This window comes from Trachinotus anak, unplaced genomic scaffold, assembly GCF_046630095.1.
Source record: "Trachinotus anak isolate AG129_WGS33_773 ecotype Australia unplaced genomic scaffold, CSIRO_AGI_Tana_v1 ptg000005l, whole genome shotgun sequence".
Classification (NCBI taxonomy): domain Eukaryota; kingdom Metazoa; phylum Chordata; class Actinopteri; order Carangiformes; family Carangidae; genus Trachinotus; species Trachinotus anak.
In genome coordinates this window covers 8480597-8502546 of record NW_027273856.1, presented here as the reverse complement: position 1 = coordinate 8502546, position 21950 = coordinate 8480597, and the positions used below count along the sequence as shown (strand labels likewise).

The 21950-nt window shown below is 43.3% G+C and overlaps 1 protein-coding gene across 2 annotated transcripts in view; it reads left to right on the top strand.

Moving 5' to 3' along the window:
- The window catches only part of eml3 (EMAP like 3), a 48986-nt gene that overhangs the window by 15919 nt on the left and 11117 nt on the right, over nt 1-21950 (top strand). Inside the window, exons 2-12 of one of the 2 annotated variants that reach the window (XM_071478198.1) lie at nt 6478-6654; nt 6876-6990; nt 7182-7685; nt 11232-11342; nt 11600-11628; nt 15147-15182; nt 16269-16389; nt 17984-18133; nt 18532-18601; nt 18757-18867; nt 19274-19369. In XM_071478198.1, coding sequence (XP_071334299.1) covers nt 6478-6654; nt 6876-6990; nt 7182-7685; nt 11232-11342; nt 11600-11628; nt 15147-15182; nt 16269-16389; nt 17984-18133; nt 18532-18601; nt 18757-18867; nt 19274-19369 — 1520 coding nt within the window. The remainder of the gene's footprint in view (nt 1-6477; nt 6655-6875; nt 6991-7181; nt 7686-11231; nt 11343-11599; nt 11629-15146; nt 15183-16268; nt 16390-17983; nt 18134-18531; nt 18602-18756; nt 18868-19273; nt 19370-21950) is intronic. The other variant, XM_071478199.1, reaches the window with a different exon arrangement.

Sequence of the window (21950 nt, the reverse complement as noted above, 5' to 3'; positions counted from 1 at the left end):
CACTGAATGTGCCCTTGGCTTCTGTGTTATTCCAGTATCATGTCAGAATGAGCAAGGGCCAAAAAACTTTGCAGGGATAGAAAGGTGATGGGTGACAAAGGTACACACCCAAACTCTGCACATGGTCAGCATCTGAAACCTTGAGGCCACTGGCTTGACCCAAAAAGAGTTAGATTTAAATCCATAAGAGACACAATACCGGGATAGTTTATATACAGAAATGTGAAAAAAAACAACAATAACAAAGACAAGAAGTATGTTTAGACTCTCAGTGACTGAAACTCCACATGAGCCAGATACAAAGTCAGAACATGGTTCCTGAAGGAAGATTTGCTGACAGTAAAGCCTCAACAGTCCTGGGTCCATCCATCACTGCCTGACTGTAGGGTTCATGTGGGTTCCAGAGTAAAACTTTGGGATTTGTTAATAAAGTCTGGTCTTTGATGCTGCTCTGATGGATGAAGAGCGAGGCAGGAGGCCCACAGTGGTAACGAGCTTTCACCATGTGTTTCCGCTTTTCTCAGCTTTTTCCGTCCATTTCTCAGCAGCAGAAGGACGACTGTGGCGTTTTAATTGTTTATCATCAGGTAATGTTTAGTGAGGAGGGTTCAGAACGGCCAATGAAGTCCAGCCACTTTCTTTTAAAATTAAAGAGGCCCACTGTTTTAGAACGGAGGCCCTCCAGAAGCTCCTGTGTTATCAAATACAGTCACAAGAAGAAAGTTCAGTATAAAGTTTAGTTTTATCACAGTTTGTTCTGAAATCTCTGTTTTAATTTGCTGTTCATACAAACTCCCCCACCATGTTTACCTGTAGTTATAGTTCCACATCATGGTTATACATCAAAAGTCATACCTCATCAGTGTGTTCCTGTTGGTTTTATTTTGACATTTTTATTCCTCCGTGCCGGCAACAGTCAGAGCCAGAGGCTTGTTGTTTATGGGTTGTCCGTCCCATTCTCATGGACACGATATCTCAGTAACGCCTTGATAGAACTTCATCAAATTTGGTAAAAACGTTCACCTGGACTCAAGGATGAACGGATTTTGGTGGCCATAGGTCAAAGATCAAGGTCACGGTAACCTCACAAAACATGTTTTTGGCCTTGTGAACGGAATATCTCAGTAACGTTTACAAGGAATTTTAATGTTTCACATTAAAAGCTGTGCAGTTGCTCAGAGGATGGTATGTTATTTACATATAAGTTTTATTCAAGACTTCATAGTATTTGGAGAATGAATTGACACTCGGTATTGTTGCATGTACTGCTGCATTAAACAGTGAGCGTTTGCACGTGTTCATAGTCTGTAGTCCACAGGTCACATGAACAAACACAGAACCAAATGTGTGTGTGTGTGTGTGTGTGTGTGTGTCTCACTGGAAACTCCCAACTTATATACTTCATCAAACACTTCCTTCTTTCTGTTCTGGCCACTGTCCAGAGGCTGCACATCTGCAGACACTGATCAGGTCCTTCAGAGCAGAAGACACATGCACAGGCAGGTGATGGTCACTGGAAATTTAAATTCCGAGTAACAGATTCTGGAAATTCGATATTGGTCTGAACTAAATGTGATCAGATAAGTCGTGTCACATTGAATTAAGGTGCTGTCCTTTTGTTGTCAGCTCAACCCTCTTGTACCTTTTAACACAGGATTTTGTTAATCTTATCTACTGCACGATCACCAGTTTGTTGTTGCTGAAGCTGATCTCATGTATAAAAGTAACCTGATCTCTGTAATCAGAAAAGAGGATCAGAGGAACCTCGTTTGTCCTTGAGAAACCTGTTAACACCTAATGGGATTTCCACAAGACAGAGGAAGTAGCATGGGGAGGGGGCCTCATCGTCGTCTGGTGGTTGGGACCACATTCAGTTTCAGCCATGAACCTTTGTTTACTCCCACCCCCTCCTCTGTCCTTCCTCTCTCCAGTATTTTTATCAATAAAGACAAAAAAAAAAATACCAAAAAATGATTTTAACAGGTTTCCATCATGCTCTGTGGCAGGTAGAAAATACTGAGCAGGCTCAGGTGATTCAGATTTTGTACCAAGAGACAGAGATCTAAGTGACTCAACTTGCTGCTGTTTCCATAGTAACAGAGGCTGTTGCAGAGTGACATCTGCATTTAGATCTATGGGAAATACATTAGTAAACGGGGTCAGACACTGTGGACTTTGATGACTGGAGTTCAGAGACTTGTAGAGTTAGTGCCAAAGAGCATTAAAGCTGTTCTGGTAACATGTGGTGGAATAACACCTTATTAAGACACTTTATGTTGTTTTTTCCATTAATCTGTCTTGGAAATGGGAAACAATTTGTTGGATTTCCCGTGTAACCTGATATTTCTGAGTAATTTAGTTTCTTCTGTGCATGTGAACATAGTGGCTTTTAGAAAAGCTCAGGACCTGTGACCTGTATTTATCAACTTGAACTTCAGTTATAGATAAAAGTAAAAATCCTTCACTTTTACTCCAAATGAAAGATGTTTATGAAGTTTGTTACAACTTCAAAATCTTCTTAGATTTAAAAGAGAGAGCTATTTCAGAATGACTGTTCCTTATTGGTCAATGTGGTGTTAAATTCTCCTTATTATAAGGATTGGTTTTCTTTTTGTTTCCATTTTAGCACATTTCTTATTATTTAATTCTTAATTTCCCTGCATTTATCATGAATATTAGATTGTTGTTCATTTGAAAAAGGTCCTTGTGTAAAATTCTCTAAAATTTGTAGATTTTTTAAAAGACTGAACACTCAGGTTGGAGTATGGTAAATCCTTTTATCTGATTGGCTGTTTCAGCTCAGGACAGACTTGACTGATCATGGGATCACTTGAGCATGAAGGATTTCATTTCCTCCTCTGCTGAGCTGGACCAGCTCCAGGCGTTTTGCAACAGTGGTGATGATGAAATGTCTTTTCCAGAAAAACTGTAGAGAATCACAGTGAGTCATGATCCCGTCAGAATGTCCTCCAGCTGCTTTTGTGTTGCTCATTTGGCAAAGACACTGACACTTCCTGGTGTTGACGGTCACCAGCTCCCAGCTGCAGGCAGACTGTTGGCAGGTGTTGGCATCTGGATACAGACTAGGTCACATTTACAAATATCTGAAGGGAGTTTTGTCTTTCTGCTTTAACTTATTCACTGACGTCTTCACAAATACAAGGTTACGGCAGGTTTACACTGTGTGTACAGGCAGGCACAAATCTACCCATAATGCCATGTACTAGGGAATCTTACAGTTGCTCTAATCAGTGGCTTTATATTAACACCAGATTCCATGATCACAAATCCACTGAAAATTATCACCAGCTCTACATCATCTTCCCCCAGCTCTGCAGAGCTTGTAGTGTCTTTCAGCTGGTTGTTTTGGTTCTCAGGGCTCTGATCAGCCTGTAGACAGAGAACAGCTGGTGGAGACCAAATACAGAGAGGGAACACTGGACCTGAATCTGAATTGTGGGCCACTTTGATATCAAGAACTGAACCAGACAACTTGTTCTTCTGTATCATGTAGTGGTGCTGTGGTCATCTCCGTCTACTGTTTCCATTGGACCAGTTGCAATTACAGCTGATGCTTGTTTCTGACAGCTCAGCGAAACTAACCAATCATAAGTTCACTGTCAGACCATGTGACTTTCTGTGGAACTTTATATGGAACTACAAATGTACCAGAACTAGCTAGATAATGTTCTGCTGTGATCTGGACTAGGGATGCCACTGTGTGGAAATGTTCCTACCAGATACTGGACTTGTGACAACATCGGTGTTGCAGATTACAGCGAACATTTAACAAGAAAAGAGAGAGAAAATCTGTAGCTCACTTACTTTGATCTTTAACGTAGATCTTTAGCTCTCATCCTGCAGATGCTGCTACCAACAGACATCATTAATGTCATCAGGTTCTTATCTGACACTGGGTTTAAATCCAAACTTTTGCCAAATAGATGCTTTTGCTTTTCACTTTGACGGTAAATCTTCAACCATCATGTTGTCAGCTCTCCTCTCATCATACAATCAGGCTCTGCTGCTGTAGACACTTTCAGGTTATAACTGTAGAGTCCGAAGTATTGATAACTATCCATCAGCCAATCCCAGCTGACACTGGCAATTTAGAATCAACAATTAACCTAATGCACATGTCTTTGGATGGTGGGAGGGAGCTGGAGAACCTGGAGGGAACCCACACAGACACAAGGAGAACATGCAAACAGTGCACAGAAAGGCCCCAGGCCATGGGGTCCAAACCTTCTCGCTGTGAGGTGACAGTGCTAACCACTGCACCACCGTTAACACCGACTATGGTGGCAACACTAGTCTCAAGCAAGTGAAGTACAGGTCATCAGACGAGTTTCCATTTTTTGCCATTTTTCTTTTCCTTTTTTTCTTTTTTTGGTGAATGTTCTGTGTTTCCATTGAGTGATGTTATGTGAATAAAGCAGGGTTTTCTCCTCTCGCCATGTTGTTCCAATGACAGATGGTGACAGATTTCCAGTATCTGCTACGTGTTGGGACGATTGCATCAACCACAACAGCAGCTGTAGTGTTAAACTGGAGGCGACAAGGGCCTCTGGTGCATGTAATGATGGAAAGCAAACCCCCTTATATCTGGCAGCGGCCACGTACCAGGGATGTTTGGGAGATAATAGTCTGCAATGTTTTTAGTTGTCATGTGACTGCTCAAGTCAGAAAATGCAGAAAAAGGGTTTCCATTTCACTTTTTTTTCAGTGGTCAGTTAACGAGGTGTGTGGAATTGAGTTCTATCTGGTCAGTCATATAGGGTTATAATGTTTTTGTCTTTTTCCCCATAGATATACCTACTTACCCAGAAAGCTTATATGATGATAACACTAACATTAATCTTGAGAAAACAACTGCAGGATCATTTCCCCCTAAATTAAGACCTGATCTCTTTATCTGGGGAATATTAATGTCACTACTTGGGGATATCTAGTTATTTTGCTTTGATATAAGAACACTGTAACCTGTGTGTTCCCACCAGAGCCGCAGTCAAACATGGTAACAAGGTTACTGAGCAGAGAAACTGGTGCAGAGTGTTGAATATGAATGTGCCAGAACATTTTGGTCCACGTGTAAATGGAGCTTTAGACTACAATTACTGGCCCAGTGTAATTCCAGGTTGTGGATCTAGACTGTTACCCTCTGCTAAAATTGAGTCCAGGAGGCTTTGAAGGATTTGTGCAGAGGAGAGGAGCCTGAGCACCTCTTCCATACTTATTACTGAATGGGCGATTTCCTCAGAGCTTCTGGGTCAATTAACGACTGTGCTGTGTTGGACTGCAGAGCAGAAATAACACTTGAGATGGCTGAGTGAGAATTCAGAGGCTGAGAGGGACCAACACAGCTGAGTGGAGTTGGAGCTGCAGCCCTGAGGCTCAACATGCACAGCTCTCCTCCATCCTGTGACACTCGGACAGAGGGAGGCATTACACACATACATACACACACATACACACACATACACACATTCTTTGGACCAGGACCAGCCATGTTCTACATGTGCACTCACACACACCAGAACTGTGGCTCTCCTCCACACACAATAGAGTCTTTGAGAGGGTTTGGACGCTCCTCTGAGTAAAGTGCTCGAAACATCTGAAATCCCCCAGAATGGACAGCAGGCCCGAAAGCATGTGTGTGTTTTCTATACTTGTGAGGACCCTCTGTGATATAAATGCATTCCTTAGATCCTAATTTAACCATCACTACTACTGTAAATGCCTAACATCAATGCAAACCCAGGTCCAGACCTGATTCTAAGAGTCCTTTTGAAAAGTAGTGAGGACTTTCCGAAATGTCCTCTTAAAGCCGAAATGTCCTCGCAATGCTGAAATGTCCTACCAATGCAGAAATGTCCTCAAAATACTGAAATATCCTCATAAAGCTGAAATGTCCTCACAATGCTAGAATCTCCTCATGATGCTGAAATGTCCTCATAAAGCTTAAATGTCCTCATAAAGCTTAAATGTCCTCATAGTGATTGTTTAAAACTAAAATTGGTCCTCATAAAGCATGTAAAAATGGATGAGTGGCATGAAAAAAACACACTATCAAGTTGTACCATGGTTTCTAAAAGTTAAAGCGCTGCTTTAGCGTATTTCAGATATAACAGATAAGTTTGACCCGAGGCTGTAGGTTTATATAGTTAGTACCATTTAAATAAGATAATTAAATAATGTCAGTATTAAGTTGGTTGCTTTGAAATAAATATCCTGACACTAGAGTCCTTGATACTTGAGAGTTGATTCTTCCTTACATCCTAACATTGCTCAAACAACGGAGTTCATCAGTCTCAGTTTGCTGCTTTTCTACAAAAAAAGGATATTTTGCTTTTTTATGGTGTGATTGATCTGTGTTTTACAGTCATGAAGGAGCAGCTGTGTTTAGATTAATCTGATGGAACCAGACTCTGCTTCTCTGAGGCTCATTTATCAAACCCCTCTCTGGCCTCTGTGCAGATGATGTATCAGCAGACAGCAGTGCTGAGTTCCCGGACAGAGCCTCCATGATGGAGGTGCGTCTGCAGGCACAGGAGGATGAGATCACGCTGCTGAAGTCCTCATTGGCTGATGCTCTGCGCAGGATCCGCCTCCATGATCAGCTCCTGCCGTTACTGAAACAGCAGCTCATTGCAGGTTGGTGATCTTCAACTTTACAGCCTGATAGTGCACTGATGGTAGACCACTGCCCAGTGTTGTCACTGTGACAATTAGGTCACTGCGCACACTGTACGCTGTAATTCAGCATGTAATAGGACAAAGTGTGATCCTCCTTAGCCCCCGTTCACTGGAAAGCTGGACACAGAGCATCACTGCATCACTGTAAATAACTAATAATCACCTGTCTTCCCACCCAGTGAACCCGGCTGCTGCTCGGGTGCTGAATCAGGTCTGCTGCTCCGATGGTTGCACCAGCAGCAGAAAACTGTCCTCCAGCTCAGCCGTCGATGGGATCCGCCAGACTCCCCCCAGGTACTGGACCGAAATGCCAAGGGCTTAGAGGAACAGGAGCATGAAGGACCAGAAGCTTTTTATTTCACTTGATGTGTTGTCATGTTGTTTGTTACATTAGAGGCTCACTGGTCCATTCAGAAACCTGTTGTGTTCATATGATGTCTGTGTAATCTGTTGTGTGTTGATCTCAACCTTTGAACCATCTCTAGCCAAGTGTCAGACATTGTGACCAATGCCAATGGCCACATAGGAAGTCCAGTGTCCACAGAGCCCAGACCCAGACCAGTTACACTGGACAGGTCCACCCAGACAGATCCCATCCTCCCAGGGCAGCAGGCTGCGCAGGACAGGGTCCCTCTCCCCAGACGGGTCCAGAGCCTGCACCTGGAGGACGCCCTCCTTCCAGGTCAGCCTGTTGAGGGGACCCGGGCCAAGCTCCACCGCGTCCCTGGTATGGAAGAGGAGGATGAAGAGCAGGAGGAAGATGAAGAAGCAGGAGGGGAGCAGGAGAAGGAGCTGAGTTGGACATCATCAGTGGAGGAACCCATCCAGCCCACCACCATCAGAGGCCTCCAGAGGGAGGACTTCCAGGACGGAAGCTGCTCTCCAGAGGAGTCGGGCTCTGCTTCGCCCTCAGTCAGATCCCCAGACCAGAACCTCAGCTCCCGCTGTGGGCCCCTGGCCCCCATCCAGGAAGTAGAGAAGACGCCTCTGTGCGTGATCTCACCTCACCGCTGCTGTCTGCATGATCCTCCTCTGTCTTGTGATTGACTGCATGGCTTCTCTCTGACCAATCAACTCTGACTCGTGTGACTGCAAACCCCAGTTGTGCTGCAGAAACCTTGTATGAAACAATCAGCCTCAGGTTCACAGGGTGTGTTAGAGAGGGAAACCCAAGGGGGGGGGTGACATGCTCCTATAATGTCTGCTATAACCTCCATGTGTTTTCTTTTCCGTGTGTTTAGCGGGGGCTGGGGGAAACATAATGGCGGCACTCGTCTACACTGAGTGACACGTCCAAGATTAGCTTCATGGCAAATAGAGGTTTGAGCCCAGTGGAAAATGTGATGTTAGGGAAGTTGAACACAGCATAATGTACAAAAGGGGGGGGGTAGGGTTAGAGTAACAATGTGTATACACAGGAGACTGAATGACAGAGGTCGGGGGGGTTTTTGTGATGTAACCTCTGAAGAACAGAACGTGTTTGTGAATCTGCATCAGAACAACCTCCAGAGGGGTCCAGTCTGTCTCAGCCTCTCTGGAGCCTCAGAGGATTAACGCCGGTGGTTCTGCTGCTCAACTGGGTTTTGCACAAACACACAAACTGACTAAATGCAGTTGTTACAACCCTTTAATCAGTCCTTCATCATCATCATCCTCCTCACATAAATCAAGGTTCTTTTGCATCCAGTGATTTGATCTCTGCTGTAAACAAGTCACTTCCTGTCTAACAGTGAAAGCACGGTGCAGGAGTGCTGCTGCCTTGTTTACTTGTGTATTTGCTTGTGCATGCAGGTGTTCTTACTTCCTTGTTGTGGCTTGTAGAGGGTTGTGTTGGTGATGAATAACGTGTTCTCAACTCTGCCATGCCTGAGATTAAGCCTGAGATAGTGGGAGAGTTGCTACATCTCTACATTCTTTAAAGACCAGTGGTACAGAGGTTTGGGAGGAGGGGCAGGTTCACAGCTGTGTCACTTCCTAGATCCAAGGCCAGAGACGAAGGTAGACGCCAAAGCTGTTTTTAGTCCTGTGATCTTCCTCTGATGCTTCTCGTGCAGTGGCAACGTCACAGGAAACAGAGCTGTGTCACGCACATGTCCTTAGAGACAGTCACAGGTTAATTATGGTTGACAGCTGAGTGTTTCTTGTTCATTCAGACCCTCAGCATCAACACAGGAAATTAGCTTGTTTTTGCCAAACCTCTGCTCTACAAGTTGCTATTTTAGGATCAGGATTAAGGAGCAATATTCAAATTAGAATAAGTTTTAAACAAGAGGATAAAGAGTAATTCCAGTTCATTATAACTTGGATTATTTTTTTTTATATCTTTCAGTAATAATAACTCTGTACTCTGAGATCTGGGAACATGGAGACTTTGATTAAAAAAAACATGATGTCGCAGGTTGAAAATAAACTCCCAGGTGAGCCAAACTGATGTTGAAGAGAAACCAAACAACTGCTGTGTTGTAAACATCCATCAGACAGTTTACAGACAAACTTCCTGCTTCACCTTTGACCCAGTGTGTTCACTGTAGTTGACCTGTGCAAAGGAGGAGTGTTAGTGAAGAGTCAGGTTTAGTTTAACTACTAAATAAAGTGGCTTAGATCAGCTGTTTACAGCCTGTCTGATCAGCTGACTGCTCTCATGATGTTGCTGTGTTGCCAGATTATCAGCAACTGACCATTCACTGAACGCTGATCATAATGTAGCAGCTGCAGGTCTCTGCAAAGGTCACAGTTGCTTATTTCCAAGAGTTAGCATAGCATTAGCTAACTACATTATTGTGTGGGATACAGGTCACATGAGAACAAGCCGGATGCTGTGTCAGAGCTCCAGCTAACGTTAGCAGCTGTGTCTGACATGTTGGTTTGTCCTCAGAACCTTTTCTCACATGTAAAAATACTAACATTAAATCAGACGACATGGGGACACAGTTCAAACCCGCCAGAGTCCTTCAGTTTCTCCTCATGCCTCCAGGTTGTCTGGCTTCCTCCCACAGTCTGAGGGTTCGGTTAACTGGTGACTCTAAATTGCCTTTAAGTGTGAATGTGAGTGTGAATGGTTGTTTGTCTCTATACATCAGTGCTGTGATAGACTGGGTGAGGGCGGGGTACACCCAGGTCAGGTTGCCAATGTCAGCTGGGAGTGGCTCCACCCCCCTGTGACAATAAAAGGATAAGCAGTATAGCTAATGGATAAATGAACTAACAATAAAGCATAAATCTAAGCAACTTATAATGAATTTCTGTAGTGAACATCCGCACAGCAGTTTGTATGTTTTCTACAAGCATCAACCTGCAGGGCAAAAACATGACGCTCTGGAAACTCAGACTCTAGTGGTCATTTTAGGAACTGCAGTTTTTAGTTTTTAGTGTCGGTTTCATTTTTCAGCCTCAGAGGTTGAGGCTTGTCGGTCCCCAGACATTCCAACTCTACAGCAGAAATAAACATGTTTACAGCCTGGTACAAAAACTGTTCTGGTCTCTAGAGCTAATTTCCCCCTTCACGACAACTGTACAGGCTGAATATTATAGAACTCACCTGTTTACATTATATTAAGGACTAAAGTTATGGAGAATTGAGGCCGTGGCCTCTTTGAGTGACAGTTGGGTGAGTGTATGCTTGTCACAAACTGGCATAAACCTAAGTTCTCAGCCAGCTCCACACAGGCTCCTCCTCTTTGAGGATTTTTGGATTAGCTTGGAGTTAGGGGCGGTGTCAGGCACTGCCAAGATGGCGACAGTGGAGCAGCTCGTGCTGAGCTTCAGAATCACTTTTTAGAAACATGTGGGTGACGTCACAGAGGCTGGGTCCCTATCTTTATTTAGAGTCTGTGGTTTTCTTATAATAGTGAACTGATAAGTTTTACCCTCTATTACCATCCATCCATTTTCTATACTGCTTATCTGAACTGGGGGGCCTGGAACCAATCCTAGCTGACATTGGAAATGTCTGTCTGAAATCAAAGACCCACAAATGCCTCTGTTATAATTATAAACCGTGTCTGTGCAGGCTGAGAGCAGAAAGCTTGACAGGCATAAGCAACGGGAACTCAGGAGGTAGAGCAGGTCGTCCACCAATCAGAGGGTTGGTGGTTCGATTCCTGGTTCCTGTAGTCCTTCATGAAGAAGTGGCCTCGGGCAAGATACTGAATGTGAAACGTGAGAGTAGCGCTTTTATGAATGTGAGTGACTGGGTGGATGTGGTTCATAATATTGTATATAGGTTCAGTCCATTCTAATGGGATCAGGCCTCAGTGAGGAGTCAGTCTCTTTGGTGAGTGCAGTGTTATTATTTCTGAAAGCCAAAACTATGAAAATAAAACCCACGATATAAAAAACCAGATTATATTTGGAACATGTGGCAGTGAAATCAATCAGATTCCAAGCACGCCTGTTTCTGCATGTAGTTTACAGATGTTTACAGATGTTTTTCATGCATAAATCGTGGGATGATTGCCTCCATCTGTGTTGGATCTGGTGTCTGTGTGTGTTTACTCCTGGAGGCTGAAGCCGGTTCTTTTCCTGTGGCGTTCCAGGGTTCGCAGGAACAGCGAGAAGCTGGGGAACCCAGACAGGCAGAGGAAGCGTCTGGATAAGAAGGCGGCGTCCTCGGCCAACCTCCTCACCCGCTCCCCAAGCCTGGAGAAGTGAGCCATGCTGCCATCACTCACAGCTGTCACCACACGGTCACACTGCTCACTTTTTCCTATGGCTGCCGCAGCCTTATGTATCTCATCAAGGAACACTTGCTGGAACGCTGATGGCCCAGATGAATAATAATAAAATTCCTTTCCCATGAAAACCTGACAGATACTCGCCATCTGATTCCGAAGTCAGGGGCTGCTGCATTTGTGGGGAGCAGTTTCACGCATTTGTCTCACATGGTTTTTCTCTGTCTCCACAGCCGAGCCAAGGAGCTGATTGCCAGCGCAGGTATGAACATGAATCTTCTGTCTTATCTCAGATTAAACCTGACTTCACTCTGTTCATCACTTCTTTATTTAGTATTTTTTAAAGCTCCATATTTTACTCTTCTTCTGTGTTTTATTTGAAGTGTTGATCTCCATCAGAAGATATATTTGTGGTTTGAAGAACCAAAAACATCTCGGTGTAGTTTTACATCTCCTCTCTCAGGCTTCTCTCTGGAGCTCTGGTTACAACAGGAAAGTTAGCCAATCTGATTGGGTGACTGTTTTCTGAGTGATCCAATAAAAATATATCAGATTTCAGGTAAACACTTGGAGAAACCAAATCCTGCAAGGTTGGATGGTTGGTCCAGGTGGGCGGGGCTGCTTTGTTGTGACATCACAAAGTTCCAGAAGTCCTGACGGCTGGTTTTAAGGCTCAGTTTCTGAATACAGGCTGTGTGCATTTCTCTGTGGACTGAGGCTTTGATACTTTCACAGTATTAATGTAGAACCTAGACCTGCTTTAAAATCAAAAACACATGACATCCACCTTTAGACTGGATGGAGCTTTAAGTATATATTTACGTATTGTTGAATGCTTTGACCTTTACCTGGAAAACAAGTTTTGGCAGCTTAACATGTGGTAAGCTATTTCACCACGTTTATTTAAATGAGGATATGATCAATAACAGACTTTTCTGTAGCACAAACTTCAGCCACAGTTCTATCTTTAACAGTTTCAACAAAACCTGAACATTGAGACCTTGATGATTGGGGATTTATTACAGGACTGTAATAAATCTGTGTTGGACTGACTTAGTTTTACTGAAGTGGATCTGATAACACAACACAAAGATGATCCACGTGCAGTAAAGTGTTTGATTATTGGTGATTGGAAGGGGAAGGAGAAGCTAAATGCAGCAGAGTCCAGGCCAACACAAGCTAAACCGGGTCAATCTGCACCTTTTGAGGTAACTCAGTTCAAAGAGGATGAGGAGGAGGATGGTTACCACGTCTGTAATAATACTATTGTGTTGGCACAGGCTCCTGCTTGAAATTCTTTGAATGACATTGTTATAGAAATGGTTGTTGGCAGTGCTTGCTGAATGTGCTGCCTGCAGACAGTCAGACGTCACAGGACGGGATAGGTGTTTGCATGAAAACGGAGCCTTTTGATTGGCAGGTGACCTTTGTATTTGGTGTGCAATGCAGAAACACCACAGCAGTGAATGGCACTGCCTCGAGTATAATCCAGAGTGGAGCGAATAGAGACATGCTCCGTGGATTCAAAGTGGCTCCTGGGGATTTGATAAATGATCAGTGATCAGTGATCACGTCTCTGGGTTTGAATCAGGGACTTTTCCCACGTTTCCCTGACTGCAGAGCTGGAGAGGCCCGGGTTCAACTGTGCGTCTGTACTTGTGCCCAGGCACCTCCTCACTGTTTCACACATGTAGTCATTTGTGCAGAAATGAGTGTATTTCCCAACCAACCACACTTGTGGTTAGCGTAGCTTTTATGAGCGTTGGCCTTCAGTCTGTTTTTAGGCCTCGTTCCTGCAGTGCAGAGAGTTGGAGGACGAAGAAGAGAGAGCAGCTCCACCAGTGAGCTTCACATCAGTCTCATATGATCAGTTCACCGGAGGGTTGTTGGCTGGAAACATGTCAGGGTGTGTTTTCTGAGCTTGTGGCTTATGAACTTTTGTTTTATTAAGGTGTTGGTTCAGAATCATTTTTTATCAGTGCTCATGGTTTATTTTTAGGCATCAACTTAAAACAGTTTCATGTTATTCTAAAGAGAATGAAAACTTCAGGACATCTGTGCTGTGAAATGTGTGAATGATGTTCATATACAGTAATAACATAAATGTTAGTGGGAACTAATGCTTGCTGACAGGAAGGTGTTGGGAGCCCGAACGTTTCAGAACCTGCCCAGGTCCCTGCTGACATGAAACCGCTTCACTACCAGCTCATTCAGTGGCCATCTTTACGGCTGAACGTCCCCTTTGAACACCAGAAACATCACTCAGCAGGACGTTTTCCCTCCTCTTTTAAACTCGCTGTCACTTTTTTTACATGAAGCCAAACACTACCGGGCCTGTTCTGCTTGGAATTCCCTCCACTGTGGTCGGCCGAGCTGCGCTCCACTCCAGCTTGCCTGACGGGATGATGGATGGCCAGCTCTGCAGAGGAGGACGCCAGAAAAACGTTTTTCCTGCTCCTCTTTGCCTCTAATTCCACCCTCACCTCCTCATAACTCTTGAGATAATTGTGCCTGGCATGAGTCTTTTTAGATTCCTGACAGTGGAGAGTCACAGGAAATGTCACGAAGGGGGGAAGGGTGTTTAGTCTTATTTAAATACTTTAAATTAGCATAAAGTACTGAAAACTGTCCCTGAAAGCTGACAGTGACTGCCTGTGTCATCTCTGTTTGTTTTGTCTTTTGTAGTTATTTGGTCATTTGGATCAAATTTTCATATTTATTGTGATGATATTTTAATATTTGTGAGCTCGGCTGTGAGTGATAGTAGGTTTTATTTTTCCTCAGAGCGCAGAGAAATGGTTCATCAGGTGTTGTTACTGAGACTCGGGAATGAAGAAATCAAACTTGTATCCAGCCCAATGTGGTGACGGTCTAAATGTCTTTTTTAAATCTTTGTCAAATGATGTCACATAATAATATCCTTGTTTTTTATTTTGTGATTTTGTGATTTATGATGGCTATTATTATTGTCCTCTTTCTGGATAATACTAAATTGGCAGATCCCACAATAGTCAAAGCTCTGTCACTGTCACATGACCTGCATTGTTGCTTGACTGAGGATCCTAAGCTGTGTCCCAGTTTGGGGGCCACATCCTTCAGAGGACGTGGTCTACAAAGGTGTGATCTTCATAGCCGTAGATGATCTGGTCCAGCTGAAAACCAGAACGTTAATTTTTACTAAAAAATTTAACTTTTATTTAACAGTGTAATCCTCGGGCTCTCCATTGGGGTCATTTCCTGCCATATTATTTTCATTACCAGTGAGCAATGAATCCTGGGATATGTTGTGTCATGAGGGATCCACTTGTTGAAGCCTTTGTTGCCCAGAAAAAGAAGGATGCATTTAAAGGAGCCTTTGAAATGGTCTAGTCGCACTGCTGTGATGCAATCAGTGAAGTTCAAATGCAGCGTCTGAAGGACGCGGCCCCTGACCTGGGACACAGCTCTAGTCTCCCCTCATCAAGGTGTCGTTGCACTAACCCCCCTGGATGCTCTGTCAGACCATGACATCGTGATAAAAGGCCAGACAGTCAAAGATCGTGACCCTTAGTTTTCATATTTCACTCTGCTTGGCTTCAGCCTCCAGTCTCATAAAAGAACAGCACAGTTTCTGAGTTAACAGACTCTGGTTAGAGGAAACAGAAGAAGAAGTGGAAAAGGAAAACGTAATCCAGCCTGAAATCCAAAACTCATAACTCAGCTGGAATCAGCTGTGATTTAAAGCTCAGAGGATCCTGGTGTTTAATTGTCTGACTAACGTTGGCTTTCGTTCTCACACAGGATCCCCAGGGTCCAGGAGAGGAACCTACAGCCAAGGTAGAGCCACTGTTATGTCATTCTGCATCTTTAGCTGTTTTCTGGCTGTACTTTTCCAGCAGTATCACAGGATTCACTGTTGCACCAGTCACACAGTCGTCTGCTGTTGTCTCTTGGCAGCTGCCCAGTGTAACCACCCTGAGAGTGAATATTAGACTCATCAGGTGGACAGGAAACAATCCCAGTGGGATGGTAACGCTGCTCTCTGCTGCTAGATGTGTTGTTTGCTAACGTGTTGACTGACACAACATGAGGTGACTTGTTCTGCTGCCTCCAAGACCCCAATAAATCTGTAAATGCAGCTTTAAGCTAAAAACACAAAACCTTTAACTCAAGTGAAGGAAAGTTTTTTTAAAGTTACAATCTCAGTTTTGAAGGGTGAAAAGGTCAACCTGTATGCAGCATTAAACATTTTATTGTTGCTGTGATGACATCTACGTCTCTGTCAAATAAAAAATAAAAAATGCAGAAATACAGAAATACAAAAAAAGTTTTTTATCCATGCAAGAGGAGTCAGTTCACCTCTTTGGTCCTGAATGAATTACAATGTGGAATGCAAAATAATTCATGGTCCCCAGAGTTTACTGATCTTCTGACTTTAGGTGGAAATGTGTGGTTTGGACTGAAATGATGCGATCAATGCCTCACAGGCCAAGTTAAAGTCAGAGAACTGTAGATGCTCTTAAAGGAAGTTCAGGTGCTATTCAGGAGGATCTACATACTACTACATAGGAAATACATACATACAATATAGTGTACATAGCAGACAAGGCTAACGCTAATCCTCCAATATATACTGCTAGTATTCAAATAATATATAAGTTGTTGGATGAACAGTTAAAGGCTTAGTCTGATATTTGTGGTATCTGTGGTTAAGCACACTGAGACACTGACTGACTGAGGGCAAAGAGGAACATAGACACAAAGACCTGTCTCTATTGTCCTCCACATAGAGGACCTCTCTGTGACTGAGGTGAATGAAGGAACATGTAAAATGCAGAAGAGGAACTGGACAGTTGGAAGGAAAATAACGTGTTTGTGTGTTTGCTGCTACATCACTGCTCCTTTGCTGCGTTTGTCTTTCAGGACAGTCGATCAAGATGTTCATCCGAGGCCGGCCCATCACCATGTACATCCCCTCTAACATCCAGAACTATGAAGACCTGAAGATGGAGCCGCCCTCAGAGAGGCTGGAGCTGGACTGGGTGTATCCTTCCACAGCAGCGCTCAGCCTCTTGTTCATATATTACATTACATTACATTACATTCAGAGGCTGCTGGCTTCACTGTGTGATCATTTCCTGGACTCACACAGTGTGTCGCTGATAAATGTCACTGTAATCCACCAGAGTCAACCATAGACCGAGCTGTGAGGCTGTGGTGCCGTATTTTTAAAGGGACAGGTCACAAGTCTGAAATAGCATCATTAGATTATTTATGGACGTTTTTATTAGACTTTATTATTTGTAACACACAGGGGAGAATTGTGAACCATGATCCAAAAATATCTCACTATCCATAAACAAGTGTTGTATAAAATCACATCAACAATGATGAAAAACTATTTGCAAACACATATTAACTTAATCTGTACACAGTTTTACAAAAGTAAATTTCACCATGAAAATATGTGAAGTGATATTTATGGGTTTGTTCTTCTGCAGGAATGAGTCCTACAACCTGGACATTAGTTAGCATGTTAGCACCTCAAGCTGCCTCGTCTCAAAGTGGTTAAAAGAAGCTCAGGAAATCTTCATATTTTATTATACACTATGAAAATCCATCAGTAAATATACCATTGTGATTTCTTTAGGCCTCTGTGGACACTAACTCCCAAAACTTCACAATCACAAATGTCAGGTTGCAACAAACTGATAGGAAGTGATCTACAAATGCACAAAACCTGCTTCACGTGTACAAATGGATCCACAGACGTTTAAAGGTTTTCCTTTAACACAGTTCCAATACAAAGCATTAAACTGATGCTGCACAGAGTTTATAGCTATTGCTAATTTTCCACTCCCTCATTGAGCTTTTACATGAACAGTGTAATTAAAATTAAAGTCAGTTAATTAAAGTCATAAAACCACAACAACACACTACAGACATGACAGAGAGTAAAATACAATACTGACATGCACAGATTGTGATTTAAGTCTAACAGACAACAACAAGAGCAAAAGAAACAGACAAAAGAATTGATAATATCATACAATTAGCTGAAAATGTACAGATGTACAGACTAAAGAGACAACAACAGCAAAACAACAAAAACTATTAACAGTACAATATAAAGCTAAGATTAGTTAGTAATGGGTGCAGCTTTTAGCAGCGCTTCCCCTTTGTTGTAAAATCATTTCTGTCTGGAGTTAATTTGATTTCAGTCGGTCATATGTTCCAGAGCTTCACAGCCATTTGTTCACATTTAGATCTACAGTGTGGTATTTTGCAGTGACCATTCACCACACGCCAAGTTCTTCTGTTACTGTCTTAGCTTTGAATGTATCTGGAGAGAGGCTCTGGGCCTAACTCCTAATCCACGTACACGTATCTCATTCTTACAGAGTAAAGAAATACCTGTTTGTGACAGTGAGAAATTTGTGGTTCATGGTTCACATTATTAAATTGTTACTGATGATAAAGTCCAAGAAAAACTTATTTATGTAGAATATTTATGTAGGAGACGAATTCATGTGTTCAAAGCTCCACGTGAGTGAATGACAGTTTTCACTGAACTGTTCCTTTAATAAATGAACTGGTGCTTGATTAACGTGAACGTCACCTTGACTCTGTGATGTCAGCTACGGTTACCGGGGGCGGGACTGCCGGGCCAACATGTACTTCCTTCCCACAGGCGAGGCGGTCTACTTCATAGCCTGTGTCATTGTGCTTTACCACATCAACAACCGGACACAGCGGCACTACCGCAAACACACAGACTGCGTCCGCTGGTCAGTGCTGGGGGGTTTCTGCCATCTGCTTCAGTCTGCACCACAGCCTGATGCACAACATTTTGTTCAGCTTGTGTCCAACTATGATCTGATTTTATGGCATTTCATGAGGATTTGGGACAATAATGATAATGGTTAAAGATATTTATGTCATATTTATGAGTTTTTTTCTGGGGGGTCCAGAAGAACATGGATATTTTATAATTTCTCTCTAATATCATGATTTTGACATGAATATATGGGAATAATAATAATGTTCTCCTCCATTTTAATATATAGAAAAACAAAAACATTGGGGTTTAGCTCAGCTCTCATGAACCTCATTCTCTCTGGTCTCACACAAAGATATTTTCCCCTGGGGACGACATTTAATGTACTACTTCTTGTTTCTGCTGCAGTCTCACCCTCCATCCTGACAAAGTGCGAGTGGCCTCTGGTCAGACAGCAGGAGTGGACAAAGACGGGAAGGTGACTGCAGCTCTGATACCAGACTGATGCACATTTTATTTACTGCATTTCTGTGCACTGCACATAAAGCATTGATGTGTATTGTGACTGAAAGTTGGACACTGTAGTAATGATGCTAACACTTGTGTGTATGTGTGTGTGTGTTTGTGTGTCAGCCCCTGCAGCCCTGTGTTCACATCTGGGACTCCACCACACTGGTCACCCTGCAGCAGATCGGCCTGGGGACCTTCCAGAGGGGGGTGGGATCAGTGGCGTTTTCTTTTGCTGTGAGTTGAAGATGAAATAACAAACGTATTTACCTCAAACAGGTTTATCTCTCCCATGAGCCCCAGCTAGTGACATTTTTGGATCTGAATGACAAAGAAAACGAAACACTTCCTGTACAGGTGTGTCACATTAAGAACCTCCCAGCTGCTCCTGACCCAACACCTGATAGGTAGTGAAATGTCTGCAGGAAGTATTGAGTTTCACCAACCAGAAGCTTAACAACAATAAAAAAAAAGTAGAATCAATTGGAAATAATTAATTAATAAAAACAGAACCTGTGTTTGGACAAAGAAAGAGTGTGTGTGTGTGTGTCTGTGTCTGTTGTTGCACTGGCTGAGTTAGTGTTATGTGAATGAACTGACCATGTGGTTTTTGGTCTCTGTTTGTTCTGGATCTTGTTTGCAGGACTCTGGAGTGTTCCTGTGTGTGATTGATGACTCTAACGAACATATGCTGTCAGTGTGGGACTGCAACAAGGGCACCAAGCACGCGGAGGTCAAGGTAAAGACAAGTCAGAGTGTGGTCACTATGAAGAGCAAAGAGAGTGTGGAAATAAAGATCCTGAAATACTGTCCACACACACATCACTGTGTTGTTAAGACTCATTAGTGTTAAAATGAACTCATACAGTACAATATTTAAAAAGCACAGTAATGAAACAGTTGCTATAATATTGGTGTGAATACGGCCTCACCAGGGGGCTGCAGGAGGCGTCAGACAATGATACTGGGTCAGGTGAGAGGGACAGGTGCCGGCAGGAAGTTGTTGTGGTTCAATCACAGACATGCTCATCAGATCCAGCAGCAGGAGTTGAACTGACACCTGCTCATAGAGGCAGATTAAATATTTTAAAGCGCGCTCTCTCTGACCATGTTGAATCTGTCTCCTGGTCTTTAACAACATCAGTAAAATCAGGTCTGACCTGACTCAGTCCTCCACTCAGCTCCTGGTCCAGACCAGGGTTCTCTCTCAGCTTCTGGTGGACCTCAGTAAAACCCACACAGATGGTCCAGGATGCGGAACCCTTCTGGTCTTCCATCAGCCTAACTGACCTCCACTAACTCCCCCTGACCCTGAACCAGGTCCAGTCTCTGATGCTGCCTTCAGAGAGACTTCTGGGTCTGAACTCAGTCATTCAGCCTGATGTCTCAAGACAAGACGACTCAACTCTGAACACAGAGATATGAAGCACAGGTTTTAGGTTTAGTGTGACTTCCAGACAACATCGTCTCTGATGTTAATTGTGAATAAATGTAAGAAGACGCTCTTCATTTCTGCAGAACCTGCCTGAGAATCATCAGGTTGTTAGGTTTTCTTCAGCATCAGACTGATCCAGTGATAGTTGTCTGTACATCTGTGAGTACACTGCAAACAGGAAGTACTAATTGTTTTGGCAATGTAAACAAATATAAGCTAAATAAACAGGACTCAAGTTGTAGCCCACTCAGTCCTGAAGACCCTCTGTTATTGAGGAAAGATGGTGGCAGTCGTTTCCCAACATGTTTCACTGAATAACTTCATGAGGTGATAATGTGTTGGATGTTCTGGGCTCAGACATTAAAATGATAATGAACCTCTGACTCATGGTGACAAACTGTGGGACTGTTCCTTTAACATGTTCACCTGCAGCTCTGTGAGTGTGTGAGCAGCTGTTACATCATCAGACCAGGTTTCATGATCCTCCCTGAGGGCGAAGCTTGAGCACAGTGACAGATCGGTCTGCAGCCAGGTGCCCGGCGAGGCTGCATGTTGAATGTGCAGATGCTTTTTATAAAGGAGATCTGTTTGGAGAGATTAAGGGGGGGTGGGGTGGAAGGGGAGGGGGGGGCTGCTGTGCTTTTATGGGCTTTTATCCCAGAACGCCACAACTTCCCTGAGAGCAATTTCAACACAGCTGTCATGGTAACCGTGTAAATATTTTTTACTATGAATTTGTCCAGCCTTGTGTGTGTGTGTGTGTGTGTGTGTGTGTGTGTGTGTGTGTGTGTGTGTGTGTGTGTGTGTGTGTGTGTTCTGTAATGCAGCAGCAGGAATGCATGTATGCAGGTGAATGTTTGAACTTGTTTATCAGCTCAGGTCAAGATGTAATGAGCCTGAGCAAGAAACCTATGTTTAGCAGAACCTAACATCCAGTCCTGTGTGTAGGTTGCAGGGGGGTGGAGGGAAGGGGGGTGGAGCTGGACAGGCCAACACTGACCCACACTGTACAAACATACAAGTTCACCCAACAGGAACAAGATAATTATACCCCCCTCCCCTCTCCACAGCAGTGGGATAGTCCATATGCCACTTAACAGCGTGGTCATGAATGGAGCTTTTTGTGCAGAGATGATGCGTCTGTACTTTGTGTTCATACTGTACATGATCACTGCAGACCTGCCTGTGTGTCTGTGCTACTGGCAAAAGAAAAGCATCGTGCTCTTTAGATTCATGCAAAAAAAACTTTTTGGGGGGAGACTTTGACTTATCACCTTAAAAATTTCTGAGGACCAAAGTGTCAGCTAACAGCTGACTATTTACACGTCCAGCAGACGCAGAGCAACTGCAACATGCATTTGCAGCCATGTGTGTGTCCACCTGGTAAATCTCTCTCCAGTGCTCCTTCTCTTTGAGCTCCGAGTTTGGTTTCCTCCACCCTGAGGGAAATATCTGGCTCTTTAGCTGCCAAACGATCCAGTGTGTTCACCAGCTGCTCAGGTCTGCTGAGCAGCTAGTGGACTGCTGCTGGAAACCAGACACACACAAAGCTCCATTAGACACATTCATGGATCTAATGCTTATATAAAAGATATTGATGACTTGAACTTTAAAAAGATGCTTAAAGTGCATTTGAAAGCTCTTAAGGAAATCCCTCTACAGTAGTGCCTCTCTGATTTTCTTATAGACCTCAACAGTGTACATCCAAAACATCACCACCTTTAAAGCATGAATGCTAGGCTCGGGCAATATCTAAAATATAATATCCCAATACAGTCCAGCCCAAATATTGTATAATATATAATTATATTATTGTATTTTATTGTTCAGGTGTTTTTGTAATATATAATTACATTACTGTATTTATATTTTTGCCACTAAGCAG